A 23,843-nucleotide genomic window follows, 5' to 3' on the forward strand; every position below is an offset into this window, starting at 1 on the left:
AGCATCCTCCACCCTAGATATTGCAGTGTTTTATTAGAACCCCCCGCCCAAACAAACCAAGCTAAGTGTTGGGATTTAAAAATGTTAGAGTCATTCAGAATTAGTTTACAAGGCGAGTTCCATTGAAGTGATCGGCAGGACAACCTTCATATTCACTTTTGCTTTCAATTGTAGTCCTACTACTGGATCAGGTCATAGTATAATCTAATGACAGAAAGAACACAGTGGCTGCAGCTAACAGTGAAACAGCGCACATGAAACAATTGGTAAAACCAATCTTGACCAATGTGCCTCTCTGCAAGTTTAGACTATTTCAGATTGAAATTGATTTCAGCCACACTTTGGTGTATCTGTGAACCACAGGCTTAACAAAAAATAAAAATGCAACATTTTCTGAAATGCATCAGATCAGCCATACTTTGTCACTACCTACATCCCTGTTCTTGCTCCTTTCATGCCACACTCAAGACTGTGAGGACAACAACCAAAAGCTTGTTTTATCTAAAAGGGATACAGCTTGTCAAAATGTACTTTTCATAAGAGGTTAGGAGAATTAACATAGCAGGTTAGGAAAATTGGGTTAAGGTTTTAAGAAAAGGTTTAGATCAAAGGTTGAAATATTTAGCATTTTATGTCAATTGACACAAGCTGTAGCTTATCTAGATATGACCCAGAAGCTCAGGACAATCTGATCCCTCACCATTCCGTCGACAGGATTGGGTCACATGATCAGAGCCTGAATACAAAATAGCCCCCCCCAAAAAATCCTATCACTTGGTAAAAGACAAGTCGAGGTTAGAGGATAGCATACAGACAAACAACAAACATGAGAAAAGTAAAAAAGGAATGTTATCTAGAAAGTCAGAGTTTCTAGGAGACTGCTAAAACACATGGAGGAAGAGACAGCAACATCACAACACCCAGGAGAAAAGCAGAGATGAAGAGTGAGGAGTGGAGGTGGGACGGTGGTATTGAGGGTCACAGGCTTTGACAGCACGGTAATTTGTTTTTCTGCCCATCGGTGGTGGGGGGGACACTGATGTCCACAACATTGTTGCCTGGAGACTCGTGATGTGCTGATCTGTCAGCTATCTGCTTTTGTGATACGATTCGGTGGATTTCTGTTCAAAAAAAAGAAGGAAGTTTACGTTACTCATTAAATATTTACCTAATACAGCACCCACTGCATTCATGCGTTAGAAATCACACAATTTCACTTAAAACAAACTAATGTAAATAGTCTTGTATAGTGGCTCCTGTCGCTTACCTGTGAGGATGTTCTTGAATGCCTCTTCCACATTAGTGGAATCCAAAGCTGATGTTTCAATAAATGATAGGGTATTCTTCTCTGAGGGATAAAAATAAAAATATTGAGTTGAGACAAACATGGGTGGCTTTTTAACCATCTCTATCCCCAGAGTGAGCCGTCTCCTCCAGTGGTATTGTTGCAGTGGTTGTTGTTTACCTGCAAAAGCACAAGCCTCGTCTGTGGGCACTGCCCTGAGGTGGCGCAGGTCACTCTTGTTGCCCACCAGCATGATAACGATGTTGTTATCAGCATGATCCCGGAGCTCCTTCAGCCAGCGCTCCACATTTTCATAGGTGAGATGCTTGGCGATGTCATACACTAGGAGAGCCCCCACTGCCCCCCGGTAGTACCTGATTGGGACAGAGCAAGCAGGTCAACGGTTGTGTGATTCAGACAGAAGCATATTTTCAGGATGGTTTCAACACTATCCAAATACGTTGGTTCCGTAAAGGGCAGGTTACAGGAAGACGAGCACCCTCCTCCACTCACGCTGAAGTGATGGCTCTGTAACGCTCCTGTCCAGCTGTATCCCAGATCTGGGCCTTTATCGTCTTGCCATCCACCTGAATGCTGCGGGTGGCAAACTCCACACCAATGGTGCTTTTGCTCTCCAGGTTGAACTCATTCCGTGTGAAACGGGACAGCAGGTTACTCTTCCCCACACCAGAGTCTCCGATCAGCACCACTGGCAACAAAATACAAAAAACATAAGCACTGCCGTCTCACAGTGGAAAAGATGAGGGTTCAGCAGTGACTAGTACAGGATACATTTGTTTAGATTCAACAATTTCTAAATGAAGCCCAAAACTACTGAGCATGTTTCTCCTGGTAACTTGTCTGATGATTGGTGCTGATACTTAGGCAAAGTTATTTGTATGACAAAACATTTTATATCTAAGACAGAGATAAGTCAGTCAGTCATAATTGTTATTCATGTCAGACAAGTGGTGACCAAGCTAACATTGCACAAGAAACTGTCTGCAATCTTTGGTTAGCTGGTGGTAATGGATAGCCTAGTTAGCCAAAGCCACTGCTGGCACTGTGCTAACACCATCCCAGCTGATTGTCAGACATTACATTAGCTAGCTAGTTAATTAGTTAGCCATTTGTTATCAACTCCATGATATTAAAACTAACAATCTACAACACGTTTGAAAGTAGTTAGCTTAGTGACTTTTTCTTCACACTGTCTGAGTGTAGCTAGCTAGTAAACTAAAGGGTGATGAGACGTTTAGCAAGCTACCTATTAGGCCGCAGATAACCGCTTATTTGATAGCTAACAGGTTACCTAGTTGGCTATCAGCAAGCTAGTTTGGCTAACGTGAACGATAGCTAGCTGGGGAGACTTCCTCTCCTTTCAACTTCAACTAACGTTACTGCGAAAACACGTACATGTAAACTTTGACTACTACAACACATGTGGGGCGCGTCTTACCTTTGAAAAGATAGTCGTATTCGTCGTCTCGGGTTCCCATTTTGAAGATTTCCCACTTTATGAAAGTACTTTACTACAAAAGAGAGCCTCCTAAATCCGTCTCAACCACTGCTCCGACCGGCAGTAAAACAGCCTCCAAAGGGAATATGCACATGAGCTGAGGGACAACTGCTTTGACCAATTAGAGGTGTATCTCTGTTAATTGATAGATACTTTGACAAGTAATATCCTTCTCCATTTAATATTGACCAATGGCCATAGGTAGGGCCGTGATCAGAGGAAAACTGATAGCTTCCCACCATAGGTATTTATGAAGTCTACATTCTAAAAAATGTGGATTGAGCAATAATCTTTTCCACCTTGTATTTCTGTCCATACATGCATTTGATGGTTTATGAAGGAGAGCTTATTATTGAAAATACAAACTAACAAAAATGGACTAGAATCAATTATTTATTTGCCATGAAATCATTCTGATTATTTTAACAATTCTCATATTGTCAGGTACTGGGATTTCCCTCAGTTGTACAGTAATTCAGTGGTCCCAAATATTTTAGCTGCTGTTGCTATGACGTCCGAAGTAAACCCTTGATATTCCTCTGGAATTCAACTAAAAGAAACAAACAAATTCATAACTTACAATTTAGTGAAGAGTTCAGTTCATAGCTAGTCTAACATTATTAATCAAATAATTTGGTTGAACAAAAAACAGAACAAGAAAGGGGAAACATTGGCCTACTTCTGTCATAATGAAGGCTCTAAGCTTTGATTGTGTCAAAGGCATAAAGCAAAACAACAACAGGATATGATGCCATACAATTAGTAAAATATTACTATTTTTAACTCAATGGTCTCTTTTATAATTTGGTGAAATGTTGTCCTATTAAAAAGTTCCATTGTTTTTCAGGGCCTTTCTACAAAGATGGTCAATGGACATCTACATACTATTTTCTTTGTGATAGCTTTACATGATTGCTTTTTACCTGACTGGAGGTTCTTCAGTCTTTTTTGGACTGTTAGTAAATGCTGCATGCCTTCAGAATCCTTCAACCCACAATGGGCGCTAGGTCCAATCTTTTTCTCCCGGCCTACATATTGCCTGTGAATAAAAGAACACAAAACAATACATACAGGACTGTAATGGCACTCAAAAATGTAAAAGCATAAAACCCCAGAACCTTCCATCCACTCTCCCAGGAGACTTAGGGGAGCATGAAAATAAAAGATCTGGGCTAAATTTTGAAATCTATGCCAAGATGCTGATTAGATTACCCATTGGGATATGGAGAAGCAGGTCTCGTAGAGAGGTTCCTCTGAGGTATCGTCACAGCAGAAGGGGAATGAGGGGAGGGTGATGCTCCACTTCTCCATGCTACTGATCTATATTGGTCCCTCTCATCCCCTTCTTCTTCCAGCAGCTGGTGACTCTGCAGAGAATCTAAACTGTCCACCTGCAGAAAAGAAAATAAAGCCAACAACTCAGTCATATTGTAATAATGATGCATAAATGCTCTGTTGCTTGTGTTTTGTGAAACCTCAGCTGTGCTTCTTTACGAGAACGGTCTACTGCAACTAAGGGAGCGTAACAAGACTAGTAGCAATACATTGAACATTGATCATTTTTAGTCTGAGTAAAAGTGCCGTGAACAAAATATACCAATGTGTACTGGTCATCAATTGTACATGATTTACAATAAAACAAAAGGATGAGTCTCACCAGTTTTTCTGCCTTTTTCTCCCATTCCTTGCTCTTGTCTAACACCTGCATCCAGTCTTGCCTCCTCTGGTCATCTCTCCCAGCCTCCTTCTCCAGGACGAAGTGCAGGTTGGTTCTCAGGTTGAAGAACCCCTCCTTCAGGCCACCCATGTGGGCGGTGAAGTGCTGCGGTCCCTTCTCCAGGCCACAGACCAGTCTGCACCTCAGAAGGTCTGCCTTTAGGTGGTGCTGTACATCCGCCAGGTCCTTCTGACGCATGCTCAGGCTATTCAGGGCAAACTCCCTCTCCCCAATTTGGGTTCTCAGCTTCTTTCTGTCAGATTCGAGAGAGAGGGGATATAAGGGAGTTATATCATGTACAATCAGGGGCGGCAGGTAGCCTAGTCGTTGGAGCGTTGGACTTGTAACCGAAAGGTTGCGAGATTGAATCCCCGAGCTGACAAGGTAAACATACCTGTCGTTCTGCCGCTGAACAATGCAGTTAACCCACTGTTCCTAAGCCGTCATTGAAAATAAGAATCTGTTAACTGACTTGCCTAGTTAAATAAATGTACTTAAAAAAAAAAATCATTGGCTAGGGTCACTTCATTGTTTTTATCTGTTTTTATTTGTATCAATAAAGAAAAGTGTGTGTGTGCTTATGTAAACCTGAGATCCTTGATAGTGTCTTGCAGCTCTTTCTCATATCTAACAGCTCTCTCAAGCTCCTTGTTTGCCTTTGACTGCTCCTCCAGCAATTGAGTGTTCAAGGCAACAACTAACAAAGCCAATATGAAATCAGGATATACAGTGAAAGGGAAACATCTGATATAATCTTCAACATTATTCACTCACTCTGGCTGTGCAGCTCCTGCTCTGTTGAAGACAATTTCTTTGTAGCTCTGTTCAGTTTCTGTTGAAGCTTCCCCACCTCCTTCACATGCCCAGACTCAGTCTTGTCCATTGCATCCTGCAGAATCTCCACTTTCTCCCTGGCACTCTGAAGACCCATCTGCAGGTCCTGCACTGTGCTGTGGTGCTTATCCTCAGAAACCCTGAGAATCTGCATCAAACCCTTGATCCTCTCCTCCTTCTCCTCTTTGCATTTCTCCAGAGACTGCTGCTGGGCCTTGGCTGCCCTGATCCGCCTCTCGCTGACCCCCAGGGCCTCCTGTAAGGACTGGGTCTTCTCCTCTAAAGATCTGAGAGCCTCCTTCAGGACTTTAGCCTTCTCATCTGTAGCCTTGAGACAATGTTTCGTTGACTGGAGATTTTCCTCTGAGGAGTTGGAGCTCTGCTGTAGGGACTGGAGCCTCTTGTCAGAGACCCAGAGGATTTTCTGCACACTCTGAGTCCTCTCATTGGAGCCCATGAGATTGTGCTGCAAAGACAGGACCTGTCCCTCAAACTCCTTGAGTTTCTGCTCCATGGAGTGTACCTTGTCCTCAGACAGCCTGAGGTTCTGCTGGAATGTGAGCTTGGAGCTCTTGTTTTCCTGCTCAGCAGAATGGAGGGACAGGTGGAGGCTCTTGATCACAGTCTCTTGTCGGCTCTTGGTATCTCTGAGCTCCAATTTTATGGCATTGTTCTCAGAGAGTAGGAATGTACGGTCGGATGAGATCAGGTAGCTCTGCACGTCATCCTTCAGTCAAACACAGCACAGAGAATAAATACAGGATGGTCACACATGACTATGAATATTATCCTATAGCAGGGATCATCAACTAGATTCAGCTGCGGGACAATTCTTTTTTTAAAAGCTGATTTCCTGGTGTTCTTTTACAGTCTATTATGTCCAACAATGAAAATTCCACACACATTTTTTTCTCCAACTTTTTTATTTATTATTTTGCTCAGAAAACTTGGCTGGCCAAATAAAACCACGCTGCCAGTTGGGGAACCTTGTCCTATAGCCTTACATCATAGGGCGGCGTACAATTGGCCCAGCGTCATCCGGGTTAGGGTTTGGCCAGGGTAAGCCGTCATTGTAAATAACAATTTGTTCTTAACTGACTTGCCTAGTCAAATAAAGGTTCAATAAAATAAATTTAAAAAACATCAAAAACCACAGTCCTAAATCAAAAAGGGAAACACTTCAGTACCTACCCAGTTTTGGGTAAACGCTCATTTCAAAAGGAACTCTTGGAGGGAGGGGGTATGTAAGATAATGTGTTTGTCCTGCTGGTCTTTCCTGTGACAGCTATCCTCCAATGCTGATGACTTAGTCACAAATTTGCATGCATCTGAACGAATTTGATCCAAAATAGGCCGAGAACATAAAACATAACACGCTTTTGTTTTTCAGGCAGATTTCCACAGCAGATCACAGAGCCATGGCCAACTACTGGATACAAAAAGAAAACCATAAAAACAATTTAAACAGTGATTTGCAACTATGCATCATCAATCATTATCATACTGCACCTTCATGTGGGCATGGACCATGGCTTCAACTTCTTTGTATGACATTTTGGATCTGTCTATTTCATCATGAAGCTGTCTTATTATAACATTGTAGCATTCTAGAAAATAAAAGAGTGAATTACACCCTTTAACATTTTATAAAAAAGAAAAATAGGAATTTGTTGAACCTGTCTCCAAAAGAAAGGCCCAAATCAAGACAGTGTTTGTCTTACCACTGGGTTGATTTCTCTCATCACTAACAACTCCAGATGCTGGACTTGAGCATCTACTGTTGCCTTCATTTGACATTTTGTCTCCAAGACCCTGGAACAAACCAGACACAGTTAAATAAGAATTATAAAATACAAATATTTGCTAATGAACATGGGAGGACAACAAACCTTGCAAGACAGGTCCTCCCATGTGGGGAGAGTTTTAGTTAAGTCTCCGTTGTCCATCATCATGTCAAAAGAGGGTGAAAAACCCTCACTATAGCTATAGATTAAAAAATGAGACTTCTAATCGTAATTTTTAGACAAATTATGGATGTGCTAGATTTCATTATTAAATGTGCTAGTCCTATAAATCATAAAATATCATTAGCTAGCTAACCTTTCGAAACGTAGCTCTGTTGTTCTCCAAGGAAACCTGACGTACGATTCGAGCGTTCCATTCGTTCATTCCCGCCCTCTCTGGCACTTTGATCATGAGAACGTCTGTGACATAAATAGACACGTTGGTATTCGTTTTTTTAATTGACATGTAAATTAAGAGAAGGACATACAATTGAATCATCCCAGCACTCTGACCGTTTATTTTAGTTACATTTTAGTAATTTATCAGACGCTCTTATCCAGAGCGATTTACAGTAGTGAATGCATTGACATACATAGACGTGTTGGTATTCGTTTTTAAAATTATTTGTTTGACTTTATTTGTTTTCTCGCACCTTTTTATTGACATATAAATTAAGAGAAGGACATACAATTGAATCATCCCAGCGCTTTGACAGTTTCTTTTGGTTACATTTTAGTAATTTATCAGACGCTCTTATCCAGAGCGATTTACAGTAGTGAATGCATTGACATACATAGACGTGTTGGTATTCGTTTTTAAAATTATTTTGTTTGACTTTATTTGTTTTCCCGCACCTTTTTATTGACATATAAATTAAGAGAAGGACATACAATTGAATCATCCCAGCGCTTTGACAGTTTCTTTTGGTTACATTTTAGAAATGTATCAGACGCTCTTATCCAGAGCGATTTACAGTAGTGAATGCATACATTTTCTTACTGGTCCCCGGTGGGAATCAACCCAAAACCCTGGCGTTGCAAGCGGCATGCTCTACCAACTGAGACACACGGGACCAGACATTTGACAAGACATTTTAACTTTTCACGAGTCACCAACCCTGATCCGGTAGCACCCCCCACCCCACTGAGTAGCATAGCTAGCATAGCGTCACAAGTAACGTGTAGCATCTAAATATCATTAAATCACAAGTCTAAGACACCAGATGAAAGATACAGGTCTTGTGAATAAAGCCACCATTTCAGATTTTTAAAATGTTTTACAGGGAAGACACAATATGTAAATCTATTAGCTAACCACGTTAGCAAAGGACACGATATTTTTACTCCCAACAGCTTTTTCCTGCGTCAGTAGCTATCACTAATTCGACTAAATAAAAATATATATAGCCACTAACCATTTTTGAAAAATGTGCATTTTTCAGGTATAAATCACAGTTCTACATTGCAGCTGCAATCTGAAATAGTGCTGACCCAGCCAGAACAATTACAGAGACCAACGTCATATAACGAATTACTCATCTTAAAACATTTCAGAAAAATACACATCGTACAGATATTGAAAGCCCAACATCTGGTGAATCCAAACAATATTTCAGATTTATGAAATGTTTTATAACGAAAACAAAATGTAGCGCTAAATTAGCATAGCTATACCAGGCAGATTCGGCTAGGCGCCCACGGCCAGTTCACATGCACAACAGATATGATATAACATCGTAAATTGGGTCTTACTATGGCTGATCATTCATCAGAATGTTGATCAAAGTGTCCTTTGTCAAGATGAGTCGTTGGTTCCGTTCAGAATTGTTCCTTGCCCACTCCATTTAGTACAGGTACCGGTCGAGTGGCACGGATCTCAAACGTAAATAAATTCAGACAACGGAACACCACAAAACTCCCGAAAAAATTCAAATAATCTGATTAAACTATATTGAAAAAACATACATTACGATGATCTGGTCACATGTATCAAACAAAATTCGACACGGAGATAGTTTTCATCCATAACGCCAGCAAAACAGTACACAATCGCAGCTCCAACTCGTGCAATCAGGAAACCGGAAGTTGTCGGTCACGCCAAAGAAATAGCTCTCATTTCACGTCAAGCCCAGATAAACAAGATATTTTTCCTCTGACGTCCTCTTGACACCCAGAGGAAGGCCAATGAGGTGTGTTTCGGGTCATAGGGGGCACGACCATATATAGGCAGAGCGTTGAAGCTGGCATACACATTTTGCTTTTTTCTTCTTGGTCATGGAAAGTGCTGTCAAATGACTTCTGTATCACTCAGAGACAAAATTGAAACGGTTTTAGAAACTAGAGATTGTTTTCTTTCCAATGGTATTATTTATATGCATATAGTAAGAGCAATAATTGAATAAGAGGCAGCTTAATCTGTAGAGCAAATTATGCTAATGGAAAAATAGCACCCCCTGTATTCTCAAGAAGTTTTAATGTCACTGGTCTCAGATATATAGCTCAATGTTTTAATGAAATGGCACTGTCACATGGCATATTTTTCTTATGTAAAACATTCAAGCAAAATACCAATGAGAAAATTCAATTTAAAAAGACAATCAAAATAAAGACTATATAGCCACAATATGGGCAGTTAACGGTGCAAACAGCTTTTGAGAACATGTATTACATTTCATGAGAACAGAGAAATTAAGGATCAATACATGTCAAAATATTTCATAAGAACCTCATAATTTTGACATAAAACCATGATTGCATAACATATTTAAACACTTTCCTACTATTCAATTGTATTGTTATAGCTGTAGCCCTCCTACTTAAAAGTGTAAACACCAGTCTAGTAATGAACTTCATTTGTGGTTTAGCATAATAATCAGCTCAGTTGACAAGTGACTCACTGGTAACCTCAGAAACTTTTCTGTAGTGACCAATTACAGTAACATTTTCCTGAGTGTTATGAAAAATGTTCTTCACCTCCCTCATTCACCAGTATTGCTCAGATAAGATGTCATAAATCGAATATATTCTTGAGTACTGTGCCTTGAACATCATGTTGCTATTCTCACCAGTTGAAAATATTGAATTCTTTACTAAGCAGGTCAATATGCTTCTCTTAAAATGTATCTTCTGTGTGCTTTATTGTAAGCTAAGGGGAAAAGGCCACACAAAAATCAAGCACATCACAATGAAGATTGTTTTTCACAGTATACGCTGAACAGTAGCACGAGAGACACATGGAGGGAATTCCCTGCTTGCCAACATCAGCTATATAGACATGGAAGTACACAGACACACACAGCTTTGGAAACATGGGCAAATACTCTATTTCATAGACATATAACTGCTTTATTGAGTCCAAACACACAGTCCACACACACACACACACACACCTATTTATCCTCATGTATAAATAGATGAATATACACAGATATACAGTGCATTCGGAAAGTATTCAGACCCCTTAACTTTTTCCACATTTTGTTACGTTACGTTACAGCCTTATTCTAAAATGGATTGTTTTTCCTCATCAATCTACACACAATACCCCATAATGACAAAGCAGAAACAGGTTTCGACATTTTAGCAAATATATTAAAAATAAACAAAAATAACTTATTTACATAAGTATTCAGACCCTTTGTTCAAAATTGAGCTCAGGTGCATCCTGTTTCATTGATCATCCTTGAGATGTTTCTACAACTTGATTGGAGTCCACCTATGGTAAATTCAATTGATTGGACATGATTTCGAAAGGCACACACCTGTCTTTAGAAGGTCCCACAGTTGACAGTGCATGTCAGAGCAAAAATCAAGCCATGAGGTCGACGGAATTGTCAATAGAGCTCAGAGACAGGATTGTGTCAAGGCACAGATCTGGGGAAGGGTACCAAAAATAAATCTTAAATGGAGGAAGTTTGGTTCCACCAAGACTCTTCATAGAGCTGGCCACCAAGGAGGTGACCAAGAACCCAATGGTCACTTTGACAGAGCTTCAGAGTTCCTCTGTGGAGATGGGTGAACCTTCCAGAAGGACAACCATCTCTGCAGCACTCCACCAATCAGGCCAGACAGAAGTCATTCCTCAGTAAAAGGCACATGACAGCCCGCTTGGAGTTTGCCGAAAGGCACCTAAAGAACTCTGACCACGAGAAACAAGATTCTCTGGTCTGATGAATCCAAGATTGAACTCTTTGGCCTGAATGCTAAGCATCACATCTGGAGGAAACCGGCACCATCCCTACGGTGAAGCATGGTGGTGGCAGCATCATGCTGTGGGGATGTTTTTCAGTGGCATGGACTGGGAGACTAGTCAGGATCGAGGGAAAGATGAACGGAGCAAAGTATAGAGAGATCCTTGATGAAAACCTGCTCCAGAGCGCTCAGGACTTCAGACTGGGGCGAAGGTTCACCTTCAAACAGGACAACCCTAAGCACACAGCCAAGACAATGCAGGAGTGGCTTCGGGACAAGTCTCTGAATGTCCTTGAGTGGCCCAGCCAGAGCTCGGATTTGAACCCGATTTAACATCTTTGGAGAGACCTGAAAATAGCTGTGCAGCGACGCTCCCCATACAACCTGACAGAGCTTGAGAGGATCTGCAGAGAACAATGGGAGAAACTCACCAAATACAGGTGGGCCAAGTGTAACAGTATAGCTCCCGTTCCTCTCCTTGCCCCTACCTGGGCTCGAACCAGGTAGGGGCGACAACAGCCACCCTCGAAGCATCGTTACCCATCGCGCCACAAAAGCCGCAGCCCTTGCAGAGCAAGGGGAACAACTACTTCAAGGTCTCAGAGCGAGTGACATCACCGATTGAAACGCTATTAGCGCGCACCACCGCTAACTAGCTAGCCATTTCACATCGGTTACACAAGCTTGTAGCGTCATACCCAAGAAGACTCAACGCTGTAATCACTGCCAAAGGGGCTTCAACAAAGTACTGAGTAAAGGGTCTGAATAATTATGTAAATGTGATAGTTCTTTTTTTTTTATACATTTGCAAAAATGTCTAAAAAACTGTTTTTTCTTTGTCATTATGGGGTATTGTCTGTAGAATGAGGGATACATTTTTGATGTAACGTAACAAAAAGTGGAAAAAGTCAAGGGTTCTGAATACTTTCCCAATGCACTATACATATTTCTGATATGCTTATTCATTTTTAAATCATGCTGTCTCTGTAAAGGACTCTCCCTAAGTGAGGGCACACAGCGATTTGAAAACACATACACAAATACAGCTAAACTGTTGGAAGAACCCCTACTGATTTGCATGTACAGTAAAACTCTTCAGTTACAGATATCATACAGAGACAGCAGTGATTTATACACCATAAATAGAGCTGCATTTTGTCAACTCATTAAAACATTTGGTACAGTAATTCATGTGTTGCTCTTAATCTTTTCTTGCCGGCAGCAAAAAATTAAATAAAATAAAAATAATATTCTCCAATTCAAATTGAAAATATATTTATATCTTTATATATGTATTTATAATTCTATATACACATTCTCAGGAGCACAACCACGGTATTGAACAAATGACTTGAAATTAATAAATACAACAGCACTACAATGAAAAATCAAATCAATATTTTAATTTCTATATAAGGCAATTAAAAGTAACTTTACAACTACTGCACTGTAGAAAATATTGCTGCTATGGTCTCTTGATGACATTAACAACTAATTACAACTGGCCACTGCACATCATAAGTATTTTACAAGTTCTGACACCTTGCCTCACACACAGACATACAAACACACCAACTCTAATTTAAACAGCCAAGTGTGAAACCGAAAAAGAGCAATAAAACTGTTTAAAATCTAACTTAAATCTTAAAACATGTAATCCACAAAGACTAAAAAAACATGAATCCTATGCCAGATGATTGTGATAAAGACGTCACTTTCACACCTAATGATGATTAATACATAAAGTGCTGTCAAAGCAGCCTGAATTCCCTTTCTGATTAACACTTACTAAATAACAGAAGTATGAATTAATTCTGGCTATGATATGATATTGTTATTTGTCCTAAGTAATCCAATCCATTAGCCTAAGGTCACTAGCCTGGCTGACCCGACTCAAGTGACTCACAGCAAGGGAGAGCTGTGACACACTGGTCTGGAAAGGAGGCCATTGTAAATGCAGTATTTGTGCAGAAATGTGCTCCTGAATGTACTGAGCTTTGATTGGTTCTCTCAAACTTCTTTTTCTTCTCTTTTTTTTCTGGGGAGGTTGAGCCCTCACGTTGTTTGGATTTGAAAATTCAACAGTTGTATTGGAGAGCTGTGAATGGCTGTCCATGTGGGTGTTGGAATGAGAAAAACACAGAAGAGAACCAATCAGTAAAACAAGCACATCCCCTTCCTTATCGCCGCATCGTGCTGACGCCAAAATAGCCTTTTCCAGACTCTGAAGTCAGGAGGACTTTGAGTTAGGCTACTAGTCTGGCTAATACCTATGTCCAGCAGAGCTAAAATTCAGAGTCAAAGTTTGATTGCTAAACTGTTGGCATTTCATTTCATATTTAGAGAACTCAATAACTCATTATGCGTGGATTTTTTGTTGTTGTTGTTGTTGTTGCATTTATCCTAAAGCTGGGTGGTCCTGGAATACATTGTAATGATGTAGGATTCTGAAATGATAGACAATGTCTCAATATTAGTTAGTGTTGCAATGATCTGGTTTTGAGGCTTGGAGACTCATGAGAGGTGCATTCAGCAGGAGTGTATGGGAAGTGTAGCAATACTGTGATAGAACTAAAAAATAAACCTGTAAAATAATACAGTAGGCTTATAAAAATGCACAAAATCATGTTTTGTGAAACACAGTCTAGCGATAATTTTTCTGTTTATGGACATTTTAAAAAATGGTGAAAAAAGTTCAGAAAATAAAGAAACTAAACAAAAAACAAAGAAAAAGCAAACAATATAAATTAACATGATATCAATTCAATACATGTGACCATTTGACTTAATCAACCGTTGGGAATGTGTGGCGAGTAACAGAGACGACTCAACGCCCCTGTTCTCATGGGGCATGCTAGACGTAGCCTAGCCATTTGAGGTCCTGTTTTTCTTATGGTAGGGTCATTTTTGGTTGAGGTGGGGGTGAAAGGAGAGGAATGGATCATATCATCAACACAATGATAACGGGACGTCTAGGGGGGTTTCCTCACAGTATTTAGTCTGTTCTGCTTTTGTATCCATGGTTTAAAATACAGGTCTGGACTGGAATCATTCTGCTGCCTGACACTCAAAGGCCTGGGGATCAATCTGATGGCTCCTCTCTCCACAGAATCATTCTCCTCTCAGCTTTATGGAGGAGTGTTTACTGTTGGTGGAAGAAAAGAGAGAGAGAGAGAGAGAGAGAGAGAGAGAGAGAGAGAGAGAGAGAGAGAGAGAGCAAGAGAGAGAGAAATTGTAAGGGGAATAGAGGTTGTAAATATTTGGCACATATTCATGTCAATAGTGTCAAATCAAATCTATTAATTCCCCCACAGCACTGTATAACTGGGGTATAACCCTTATCAAAGTACATTTATTTATCAAAGGTATACAGTGAGGGAAAAAAGTATTTGATCCCCTGCTGATTTTGTACGTTTGCCCACTGACAAAGAAATTATCAGTCTATAATTTTAATGGTAGGTTTATTTGAACAGTGAGAGACAGAATAACAACAAAAATATCCAGAAAAATGCATGTCAAAAATGTTATAAATTGATTTGCATTTTAATGAGGGAAATAAGTATTTGACCCCTTCTCAATCAAAAAAGATTTCTGGCTCCCAGGTGTCTTTCATACAGGTAACGAACGGAGATTAGGAGCACACTCTTAAAGGGAGTGCTCCTAATCTCAGTTTCTTACCTGTATAAAATATACCTGTCCACAGAAGCAATCAATCAATCAAATTCCAAACTCTCCACCATGGCCAAGACCAAAGAGCTCTCCAAGGATGTCAGGGACAAGATTGTAGACCTACACAAGGCTGGAATGGGCTACAAGACCATCGCCAAGCAGCTTGGTGAGAAGGTGACAACAGTTTCTGTGATTATTCGCAAATGGAAGAAACACAAAAGAACTGTCAATCTCCCTCAGCCTGGGGCTCCATGCAAGATCTCACCTCGTGGAGTTGCAATGATCATGAGAACGGTGAGGAACCAGCCCAGAACTACACAGGAGGATCTTGTCAATGATCTCAAGGCAGCTGGGACCATAGTCATCAAGAAAACAATTGGTAACACACTATGCCGTGAAGGACTGAAATCCTGCAGCGCCCGCAAGGTCCCCCTGCTCAAGAAAGCACATATACATGCCCGTCTGAAGTTTGCCAATGAACATCTGAATGATTCAGAGGACAACTGGGTGAACGTGTTGTGGTCAGATGAGACCAAAATTGAGTTATTTGGCATCAACCCAACTTGCCGTGTTTGGAGGAGGAGGAATGCTGCCTATGACCCCAAGAAACCATCCCCACCGTCAAACATGGAGGTGGAAACATTATGCTTTGGGGGTGTTTTTCTGCTAAAGGGACAGGACAACTTCACCGCATCAAAGGGACGATGGACGGGGCCATGTACCGTCAAATCTTGGGTGAAAACCTCCTTCCCTCAGCCAGGGTATTGAAAATGGGTCGTGGATGGGTATTCCAGCATGACAATGACCCAAAACACACGGCCAAGGCAACAAAGGAGTGGCTCAAGAAGAAGCACATTAAGGTCCTGGAGTGGCCTAGCCAGTCTCCAGACCTTAATCCCATAGAAAATCTGTGGAGAGAGCTGAAGGTTCGAGTTGCCAAACGTCAGCCTCGAAACCTTAATGACTTGAAGAAGATCTGCAAAGAGGAGTGGGACAAAATCCCTCCTGAGATGTGTGCAAACCTGGTGGCCAACTACAAGAAAAGTCTGACCTCTGTGATTGCCAACAAGGGTTTTGCCACCAAGTACTAAGTCATGTTTTGCAGAGGGGTCAAATACTTATTTCCCTCATTAAAATGCAAATCAATTCATAACATTTTTGACATGCGTTTTTCTGGATTTTTTTGTTGATATTCTGTCTCTCACTGTTCAAATAAACCTACCATTAAAATTATAGACTGATCATTTCTTTGTCAGTGGGCAAACGTACAAAATCAGCAGGGGATCAAATACTTTTTTCCCTCACTGTATATCAATAATTCATAAGGCAGGCAAGGGAGGACAAACACATAAAATAGAGGGTAGAAAGAGAGAAAGGTAGTATTTTTAATCATGAAGATCCGCTCAACAAAACATTTTCTTGACTGTTTTTACATTTTGTATAAATTTATGTCGAGACAAACCCTAAGAGACAGTCTCCTTCCACTAGGCACTGTAATTCCATGTCCCACAGGCTCTGCTTCCACTTATTCTGCTGGCAGCTCCTGTCTCATGGTGAGGTGGAAGTGACAGTTGTGTGTGTGTCTGTGTGTGTGTATGTATGTGTCTTCTCTATGGGAAATAATGGGCCAGGGGTGGAAGTGACATCTCCATTCACAGCTACTTCCTTCTTGCCGTAAACCAGTGCAGTGGACTTTGACGGAGGGTCAACCAGCCTGCTACAGCTCTGAGCTTCTACTACTACTGCAGCTTAGATTTCTTAAAATACCCCGGACTAAAATCAAATCAAAGTGTATTTGTCACGTGCGCCGAATACAACAGTGAAATGCTTACTTACCGGCCCTAACCAACAGTGCAATTTTTAAGTAACAAATAGGTATTAGGTGAACAATAGATATGTAAGGGAAAAAAACAACAGTAAAAAGACAGTGAATAATAACAGTAGTGAGGCTATATACAGTAGCGAGGCTATAACAGTAGCGAGGCTATATACAGGCACCGGTTAGTCGTACTAATTGAGGTAGTATGTACATGTAGTTATGATTAAAGTGACAGAGAGTAGCAGTAGCGTAAAAGAGGGGTTGGGGGGGGGGGGGGCCCAATGCAAATAGTCCGGGTAGCCATTTGGTTACCTGTTCAGGAGTCTTCTTGCTTGGGGTTAAAAACTGTTGAGAAGCCTTTTGGTCGTAGACTTGGCGCTCCGGTACCGCTTGCCATGCGGTAGTAGAGAGAACAGTCTATGACTGGGGTGGGTTTTTGGGCCTTCCTCTGACACCGCCTGGTGTAGAGGTCCTGGATGGCAGGCTGCTTAGCCCCAGTGATGTACTGGGCCGTACGCACTACTTTCTGTAGTGCCTTGCGGTCGGAGGCCGAGCAGTTGCAGTACCAGGCAGTGATGCAACCAGTCAGGATGCTCTCGATGTTGCAGCTGTAGATCCTTTTGAGGATCTGAGCACCCATGCCAAAACTTTTTAGTTTCCTGAATAGGCTTTGTCGTGCCCTCCTCAAAACTGTCTTGGTGTGTTTGGACCATGATTGTTTTTTGGTGATGTGGACACCAAGGAACTTGAAGCTCTCAACCTGCTCCACTACAACCCTGTCGATGTGAATTGGGGCGTGCTCTGCCCTCCTTTTCCTGTAGTCCACGATCATCTCCTTTGTCTTGATCACATTGAGGGAGAGGTTGTTGTCCTGGCACCACACTGTCAGGTCTCTGACCTCCTCCCCATAGGTTGTCTCATCGTTGTCGGTGATCAGGCCTACCACCGTTGTGTCGTCGGGAAACTGGATGATGGTGTTGGAGTCGTGCTTGGCCACGCAGTCATGGGTGAACAGGGAGTACAGGAGGGGACTAAGCACGTACCCCTGAGGGGCCCCTGTGTTGAGGATCAGCATGGCAATGAGGATCAGCATGTGTTGTTGCCTACCCTTACCACCTGGGGCGGCCCATCAGGAAGTCCAGGATCCAGTTGCAGAGGGAGATGTTTTGTCCCAGGGTCCTTAGCTTCGTGATGAGCTTTGAGGGCACTATGGTGTTGAATGCTGAGCTGTAGTCACTGCACAGCATTCTCACGTAGGTGTTCCTTTTGTCCAGGTGGGAAAGGGCAGTGTGGAGTGCAATAGAGATTGCGTCATCTGTGGATCTGTTGGGACGGTATGAAAATTGGAGTGGGTCTAGGGTTTCTGGGATGATGGTGTTGATGTGAGCCATGACCAGCGTTTCAAAGCACTTTATGGCTACAGACATGAGTGCTATGGGTCGGTAGTCATTTAGGCAGATTACCTTGGTGTTCTTGGGCACAGGGACTATGGTGGTCTGCTTGAAACATGTAGGTATTACAGACTCGGCCAGGGACAGCTTAAAAATGTCAGTGAAGACACATGTTAGTTGGCCAGCACATGCTCGGAGTAAACGTCCTGGTAATCCGTCGGCCTTGTGAATGTTGATCTGTTTAAATGTCTTACTCACATCGGCTACGGCAAGCGTGATCATCCAGTCGTTGGGAACAGCTGGTGCTCTCATGCATGCTTTAGTGTTGCTTGCATCGAATCGTGCATAGAAGTAATTTAGCTCGTCTGGTAGGCTTGTGTCACTGGGCAGCTCGTGGCTGGGCTTCCCTTTGTAGTCTGTAATAGTTTGCAAGCCCTGCCACATCCGATGAGCGTCCGAGCCGGTGTAGTAGGATTTCATCTTAGTCCTGTATTTACGCTTTGCCTGTTTAATGGTTCGTTAGAGTCCTGCTTCTTGAAAGCGGCAGCTCTACCCTTTAGCTCAGTGTGGATGTTGCCTGTAATCCATGGCCTCTGGTTGGGGTATGTACATAGATCACTGTGGGGACAACGTCATCGATGCACTTATTGATGAAGCCGGTGACTGATGTGGTATACTCCAGTCTGTGCTAGCAAAACAGTCCTGTAGCTTAGCCTCTGCATCATCTGACCACTTCCGTATTGAGCGAGTCACTGGTGCTTCCTGCTTTAGTTTTTGCTTGTAAGCAGGAATCAGGATATAATTATGGTCGGATACGCGTCTCTGTGTGTGGAGTAAAGGTGATCTAAAGTAATTTTTTTCTCTGGTTGCACATGTAGGTAGAAATTAGGTAAAATGGATTTAAGTTTCCCTGCATTAAAATCCCCGGCCTCTAGGAGAGCCGCCTCTGGATGAGCATTTTCTTGTTTGACAAAAAATATAGATGAACTCTCTTGGTAGATAGTGTGGTCTACAGCTTATCATGAGATGAGGTTTTGCTCGCCTGAGGTAGAGTATCTCATGATAAGCTGTAGACCACACTATCTACCAAGAGAGTTCATCTATATTCTTCGTAGCTGTCTATTTACCACCACAAACCGATGCTGGCACTCTACCTCAGGCGAGCAAAACCTCGAGACTTCCTTAAAACCTCTTGAAGCTAGGGGGCAGAATTTTTATATTTGAAAAAAAAACGTTCCCAAGATAAACAGACTTTTTCTCAGGCTCAGATATTAGAATATGCATATAATTGACTAATTAGGATAGAAAACACTCTAAAGTTTCCAAAACCGTCAAAATATTGTCTGTGAGTATAACAGAACTGATTTTCCAGGCGATAACCTGAGGAACTCCAACCCGGAAGTGCTTAAAAAAAAAAAATCCTTGTTCCATTGCTTGCCCCTCCATTTAAAGGCGTATCAACCATATTTATTTTCCAATGGCTTCCTCAGGCTGTGACTAGGCTGAGTTTCAGGCTTTTATTTAGAAAAATGAGTGAGATATATCAAAACGCGTCAGTGGATGACCAGGTGTCCTTTGTTTCCTGCGCAGGAGAGATTTGGCTCGACATTTTCTATCTCTGTAGAATTTAACAGTTTACCGTCTGGTTGAAATATGATCGATTCTCACAAACGCTTGGATTGCTTTCGCTGTAAAGCATATTTTCAAAATCTGACACGATAGGTGGATTAACAACAAGCTAAGCTGTGTTTTGGTATATTTCACTTGTGATTCCATGATTATAAATATTTTTTGTATTATTTTTGAGTTTGGCGCGCTGCCAATTCAGCGGTTGTTTACGAAAATGATCCCGTAAAAGGGATCCGTGTGGCAAGAAGTTTTAATATTAGATTTTGCACACCAACTGTTACTGACAAATAGACACAGATCACCACCTCTTGTCTTACCGGAGGCCGCTGTTCTGTCCTGCCGTTGCACCGAAAACCCAGCCAGCTGTATGTTATCCATGTTGTCGTTCAGCCATGACTCGGTGAAACATAAGATATGACAGTTTATAATGACCCGTTGGAAGGATAGTCTTGATCGGAACACATCCAGTTTATTATCCAATGATTCTACGCTGGCCAATAGGACGGATGGTAGAGGCGGGTTACCCACTCGCTGACGAATTCCCACAAGGCACCTGGACCTGCGTCCCCTGTATCGGAGTCTTTTCTTCATGTGAATGATGGGGATTTGGGCCTGATCCGGTATCTTGAGTAAATCCTTTGCATTCGAATCGTTAAAGAAAAAATATTTGTCCAGTACGAGGTGAGTAATCGCTGTTATGATATCCAGAAGCTCTTTTCGGTCATAAGAGACGGTGGCAGAAACATTATGTACAAAATAAGTTACACAAAATGCAAAAAAAAACACAAAAATCGCACAATTGGTTTGGAGCCCGAAAAAATGGCAGCCAGCTCCTCCGGCGCCATATTGTGTGTAGATTGATGAAGAATAAGGCTGTAACGTAACAAAATGTGGAAAAAGTCAAGGGGTCTGAATACTTTCCGAATGCACTGTACGTACCAGCATCGGTTTGTACCAGCAGGGGTTAAGGCGGCAGGTAGCCTAGTGGTTAGAACATTGGACTAGTAACCGAGAGGTTGCAAGATCGAATCCCCGAGCTGACAAGCCCCTGAACAAGGCAGTTAACCCACTGCTCCTAGGCCGTCATTGAAAATAAGAATTTGTTCTTAACTGACTTGCCTAGTTAAATAAAGGTTAGAAAAAAATGTGTGGGGTACAGAGATGAGTCAGTCATTAAAAAATCATGTTAAACAATATTATTGCACACAGAGTGAGTCCATGCAATTTATGTGACTTGTTATTCACATTTTTACTCCTGAACTTATTAAGGCTTGCCATAACAAAGGGGTTGAATACTTATTGACTAAAGACATTTCAGTTTTTTTAATTATTTGTAAATCCACTTTGACATTATGGGGTATTGTGTGTCGGCCATTGACAAAAAAATCAAAATGTAATCTATTTTAAATTCAGGCTGTAACAAAATAAAATGTGGAATAAGTCAACGGTTATAAATACTTTATGAAGGCACTGTATGTGTACTAAAGTAGTCAAAAATGTAGTATTTGATTCCATATTCCCGAGAATGCAATGTGGTTCTACAAACTTGTTGGATGCATTTGCTGTTTGTTTTGGTTGTTTCAGATTGTTTTGTTCTCATTGGAAATGAATGGTAAATAATGTATTGTGTCTTTTGAGTTACTTTTATTGTAAATAATAATATAATATGTTTCTAAACACTTCTACAGTCGTGGCCAAAAGTTTTGAGAATGACACAAATATTAATTTCCACAAAGTTTGCTGCTTCAGTGTCTTTAGATATTTTTGTCAGATGTTACTATGGAATACTGAAGTATAATTACAAGCATTTCATAAGCATCAAAGGCTTTAATTGACAATTACATGAAGTTGATGCAAAGAGTCAATATTTGCAGAGTTGACCCTTCTTTTTCAAGACCTCTGCAATCCGCCCTGGCATGCTGTCAATTAACTTCTGGGCCACATCCTAACTGATGGCAGCCCATTCTTGCATAATCAATGCTTGGAGTTTGTCAGAATTTGTGGGTTTTTGTTTGTCCACCCGCCTCTTGAGGATTGACCACAAGTTCTCAATGGGATTAAGGTCTGGGGAGTTTCCTGGCCATCGACCCAAAATATCGATGTTTTGTTCCCCAAGCCACTTAGTTATCACTTTTGCCTTATGGCAATGTGCTCCATCATGCTGGAATAGGCATTGTTCGTAACCAAACTGTTCCTGGATGGTTGGGAGAAGATGCTCTCGGAGGATGTGTTGGTACCATTCTTTATTCATGGCTGTGTTCTTAGGCAAAATTGTGAGTGAGCCCACTCCCTTGGCTGAGAAGCAACCCCACACATGAATGGTCTCAGGATGCTTTACTGTTGGCATGACACAGGACTCATGGTAGCGTTCACCTTGTCTTCTCCGGACAAGCTTTTATCCAGATGCCCCAAACAATCGGAAAGGGGATTCATCTGAGAAAATGACTTTACCCCAGTCCTTAGCAGTCCAATCCCTGTACCTTTTGCAGAATATCAGTCTGTCCCTGATGTTTTTCCTGGAGAGAAGTGGCTTCTTTGCTGCCCTTCTTGACATCAGGCCATCCTCCAAAAGTCTTCACATCACTGTGCGTGCAGGTGCACTCACACCTGCCTGCAGCCATTCCTGAGCAGGGCTCTGTACTGGTGGTGCCCCAATCCCACAGCTGAATCAACTTTAAGAGACGGTCCTGGCGCTTGCTGGACTTTCTTGGGGGCCCTGAAGCCTTCTTCACAACAATTGAACCGCTCTCCTTGAAGTTCTTGATGATCCGATAAATGGTTGATTTAGGTGCACTCTTACTGGCAGCAATATCCTTGCCTGTGAAGCCCTTTTTGTGCAAAGCAATGATGACAGCACGTGTTTCCTTGCAGGTAACCATGGTTGACAGAGGAAGAACAATGATTCCAATCACCACCCTCCTTTTGAAGCTTCCAGTCTGTTATTCGAACTCAGTCAGCATGACAGAGTGATCTCCAGCCTTGTCCTGGTCAACACTCACACCTTTGTCAACGAGAGAATCACTGACATGATGTCAGCTGGTCCTTTTGTGGCAGGGCTGAAATGCAGTGGAAATGTTTTTTTTGGGGATTCAGTTCATTTGCATGGCAAAGAGGGACTTTGCAATTAATTGCAATTCATCTGTTCACTCTTCATAACATTCTGGAGTATAGGCAAATTTCCATCATACAAACTGAGGCAGCAGACTTTGTGAAAATGTATATTTGTGTCATTCTCAAAACTTTTGGCCACGACTGTACATTAATGTGGATGCTACCATGAGTATGGATAGTCCTAAATGAATCGTGAATAATGATGAGTGAGAAAGTTAGACGCACAAATATCATACCAAGACATGCTAACCCTCTCACCATTACAATAAAGCATTTATTGGGGGGGGGGGCTATATTTGTGCGTTATTGGCCTTCAAGCAGGCATACATTTGGCCGGTATGACGTCGCACTGTGATAAAGTCTCTCATTACAATGGAAGTTAATAGGAAAACTACTTTTACATCGCGAAAACGTCTATCATACATGTCATATTTTAATACTGGCTGATATCATACCTCGGGAGGAGATCTTCTCCCGAATAAGCCATTGATCATATTTTTGCGATATTCCTACCTCGAGAAATGTGTCATTTAATGGACGGTCTAGCACATTTTTCCTATTTGTCTGCCTCTTTAGTCCAAGGTGCATTGCATGGTTCCGTTGTCAGAGATATTATACAAAAGAGATAGGAATCCAATGAAAAAATTAACATATAATGCCCCACCGAGCAGACTGTCGACCAATTGCGTTCAAGTTGTCATGTTGCATCACGCGGTTGCTAAAATAATCATCACGCAATCCCTTCTCAAAGTCAATGTATATGTCGAGAAACGTGCCTATTTTCCTGGAAGAAAACACATTATTGCGTTTCAGAGAGGAACTGTACAAATCAAATGTAATAGCTATTTATTTGCTTTACTTATTTGCCATTCACCTGACCAACTGCTTTTTACT

At 41.5% G+C, this 23,843-nt stretch overlaps 3 protein-coding genes across 11 annotated transcripts in view; all 3 read right to left on the reverse strand.

The window, feature by feature from the left end:
* Positions 1–9: 9 nt before the first annotated feature.
* On the reverse strand, positions 10–3,030 carry LOC139539706 (ras-related protein Rab-11B-like). Its single transcript, XM_071342899.1, has 5 exons — positions 2,745–3,030; positions 1,799–1,994; positions 1,466–1,659; positions 1,268–1,348; positions 10–1,121 (listed from the first exon to the last, which is right to left on the reverse strand). The coding sequence occupies exons 1-5, from the start codon at positions 2,782–2,784 to the stop codon at positions 979–981; spliced, it is 654 nt and encodes a 217-aa protein (XP_071199000.1). The 5' UTR covers positions 2,785–3,030; the 3' UTR covers positions 10–978.
* Positions 3,031–3,181: 151 nt separating this feature from the next.
* Positions 3,182–9,499, reverse strand: LOC139539708 (tropomyosin alpha-1 chain-like). 2 transcript variants are annotated; one of them, XM_071342902.1, is made up of 9 exons: positions 8,892–9,499; positions 7,456–7,559; positions 7,077–7,167; positions 6,547–6,962; positions 5,296–6,082; positions 4,462–4,774; positions 4,017–4,195; positions 3,728–3,843; positions 3,182–3,354 (listed from the first exon to the last, which is right to left on the reverse strand). In XM_071342902.1, the coding sequence occupies exons 5-6, from the start codon at positions 5,867–5,869 to the stop codon at positions 4,764–4,766; spliced, it is 585 nt and encodes a 194-aa protein (XP_071199003.1). In that variant the 5' UTR covers positions 5,870–6,082; positions 6,547–6,962; positions 7,077–7,167; positions 7,456–7,559; positions 8,892–9,499; the 3' UTR covers positions 3,182–3,354; positions 3,728–3,843; positions 4,017–4,195; positions 4,462–4,763. The 2 variants fall into 2 exon arrangements, with proteins under 2 accessions (XP_071199003.1, XP_071199002.1); XM_071342901.1 differs by lacking the exons at positions 5,296–6,082; positions 6,547–6,962; positions 7,077–7,167; positions 7,456–7,559 and having other exon boundaries at positions 8,892–9,288.
* Positions 9,500–10,463: 964 nt separating this feature from the next.
* The window catches only part of LOC139539702 (phosphatidylinositol 4-phosphate 5-kinase type-1 gamma-like), an 83,664-nt gene continuing 70,284 nt past the window's right edge, over positions 10,464–23,843 (reverse strand). For 6 of the 8 annotated variants that reach the window (XR_011667981.1, XM_071342894.1, XM_071342891.1 and 3 more), the window contains one exon: positions 10,464–14,475. Coding sequence is in view for 5 of the 8 variants with exons in the window: in XM_071342894.1 (XP_071198995.1) it covers positions 14,473–14,475 (3 nt within the window). In the remaining 3 variants the exon portion in view is untranslated. The remainder of the gene's footprint in view (positions 14,476–23,843) is intronic. The other 2 variants (XR_011667979.1, XR_011667980.1) reach the window with 1 other exon arrangement.

The sequence above is a fragment of the Salvelinus alpinus genome, chromosome 15 (genome assembly GCF_045679555.1).
Source record: "Salvelinus alpinus chromosome 15, SLU_Salpinus.1, whole genome shotgun sequence".
NCBI lineage: Eukaryota > Metazoa > Chordata > Actinopteri > Salmoniformes > Salmonidae > Salvelinus > Salvelinus alpinus.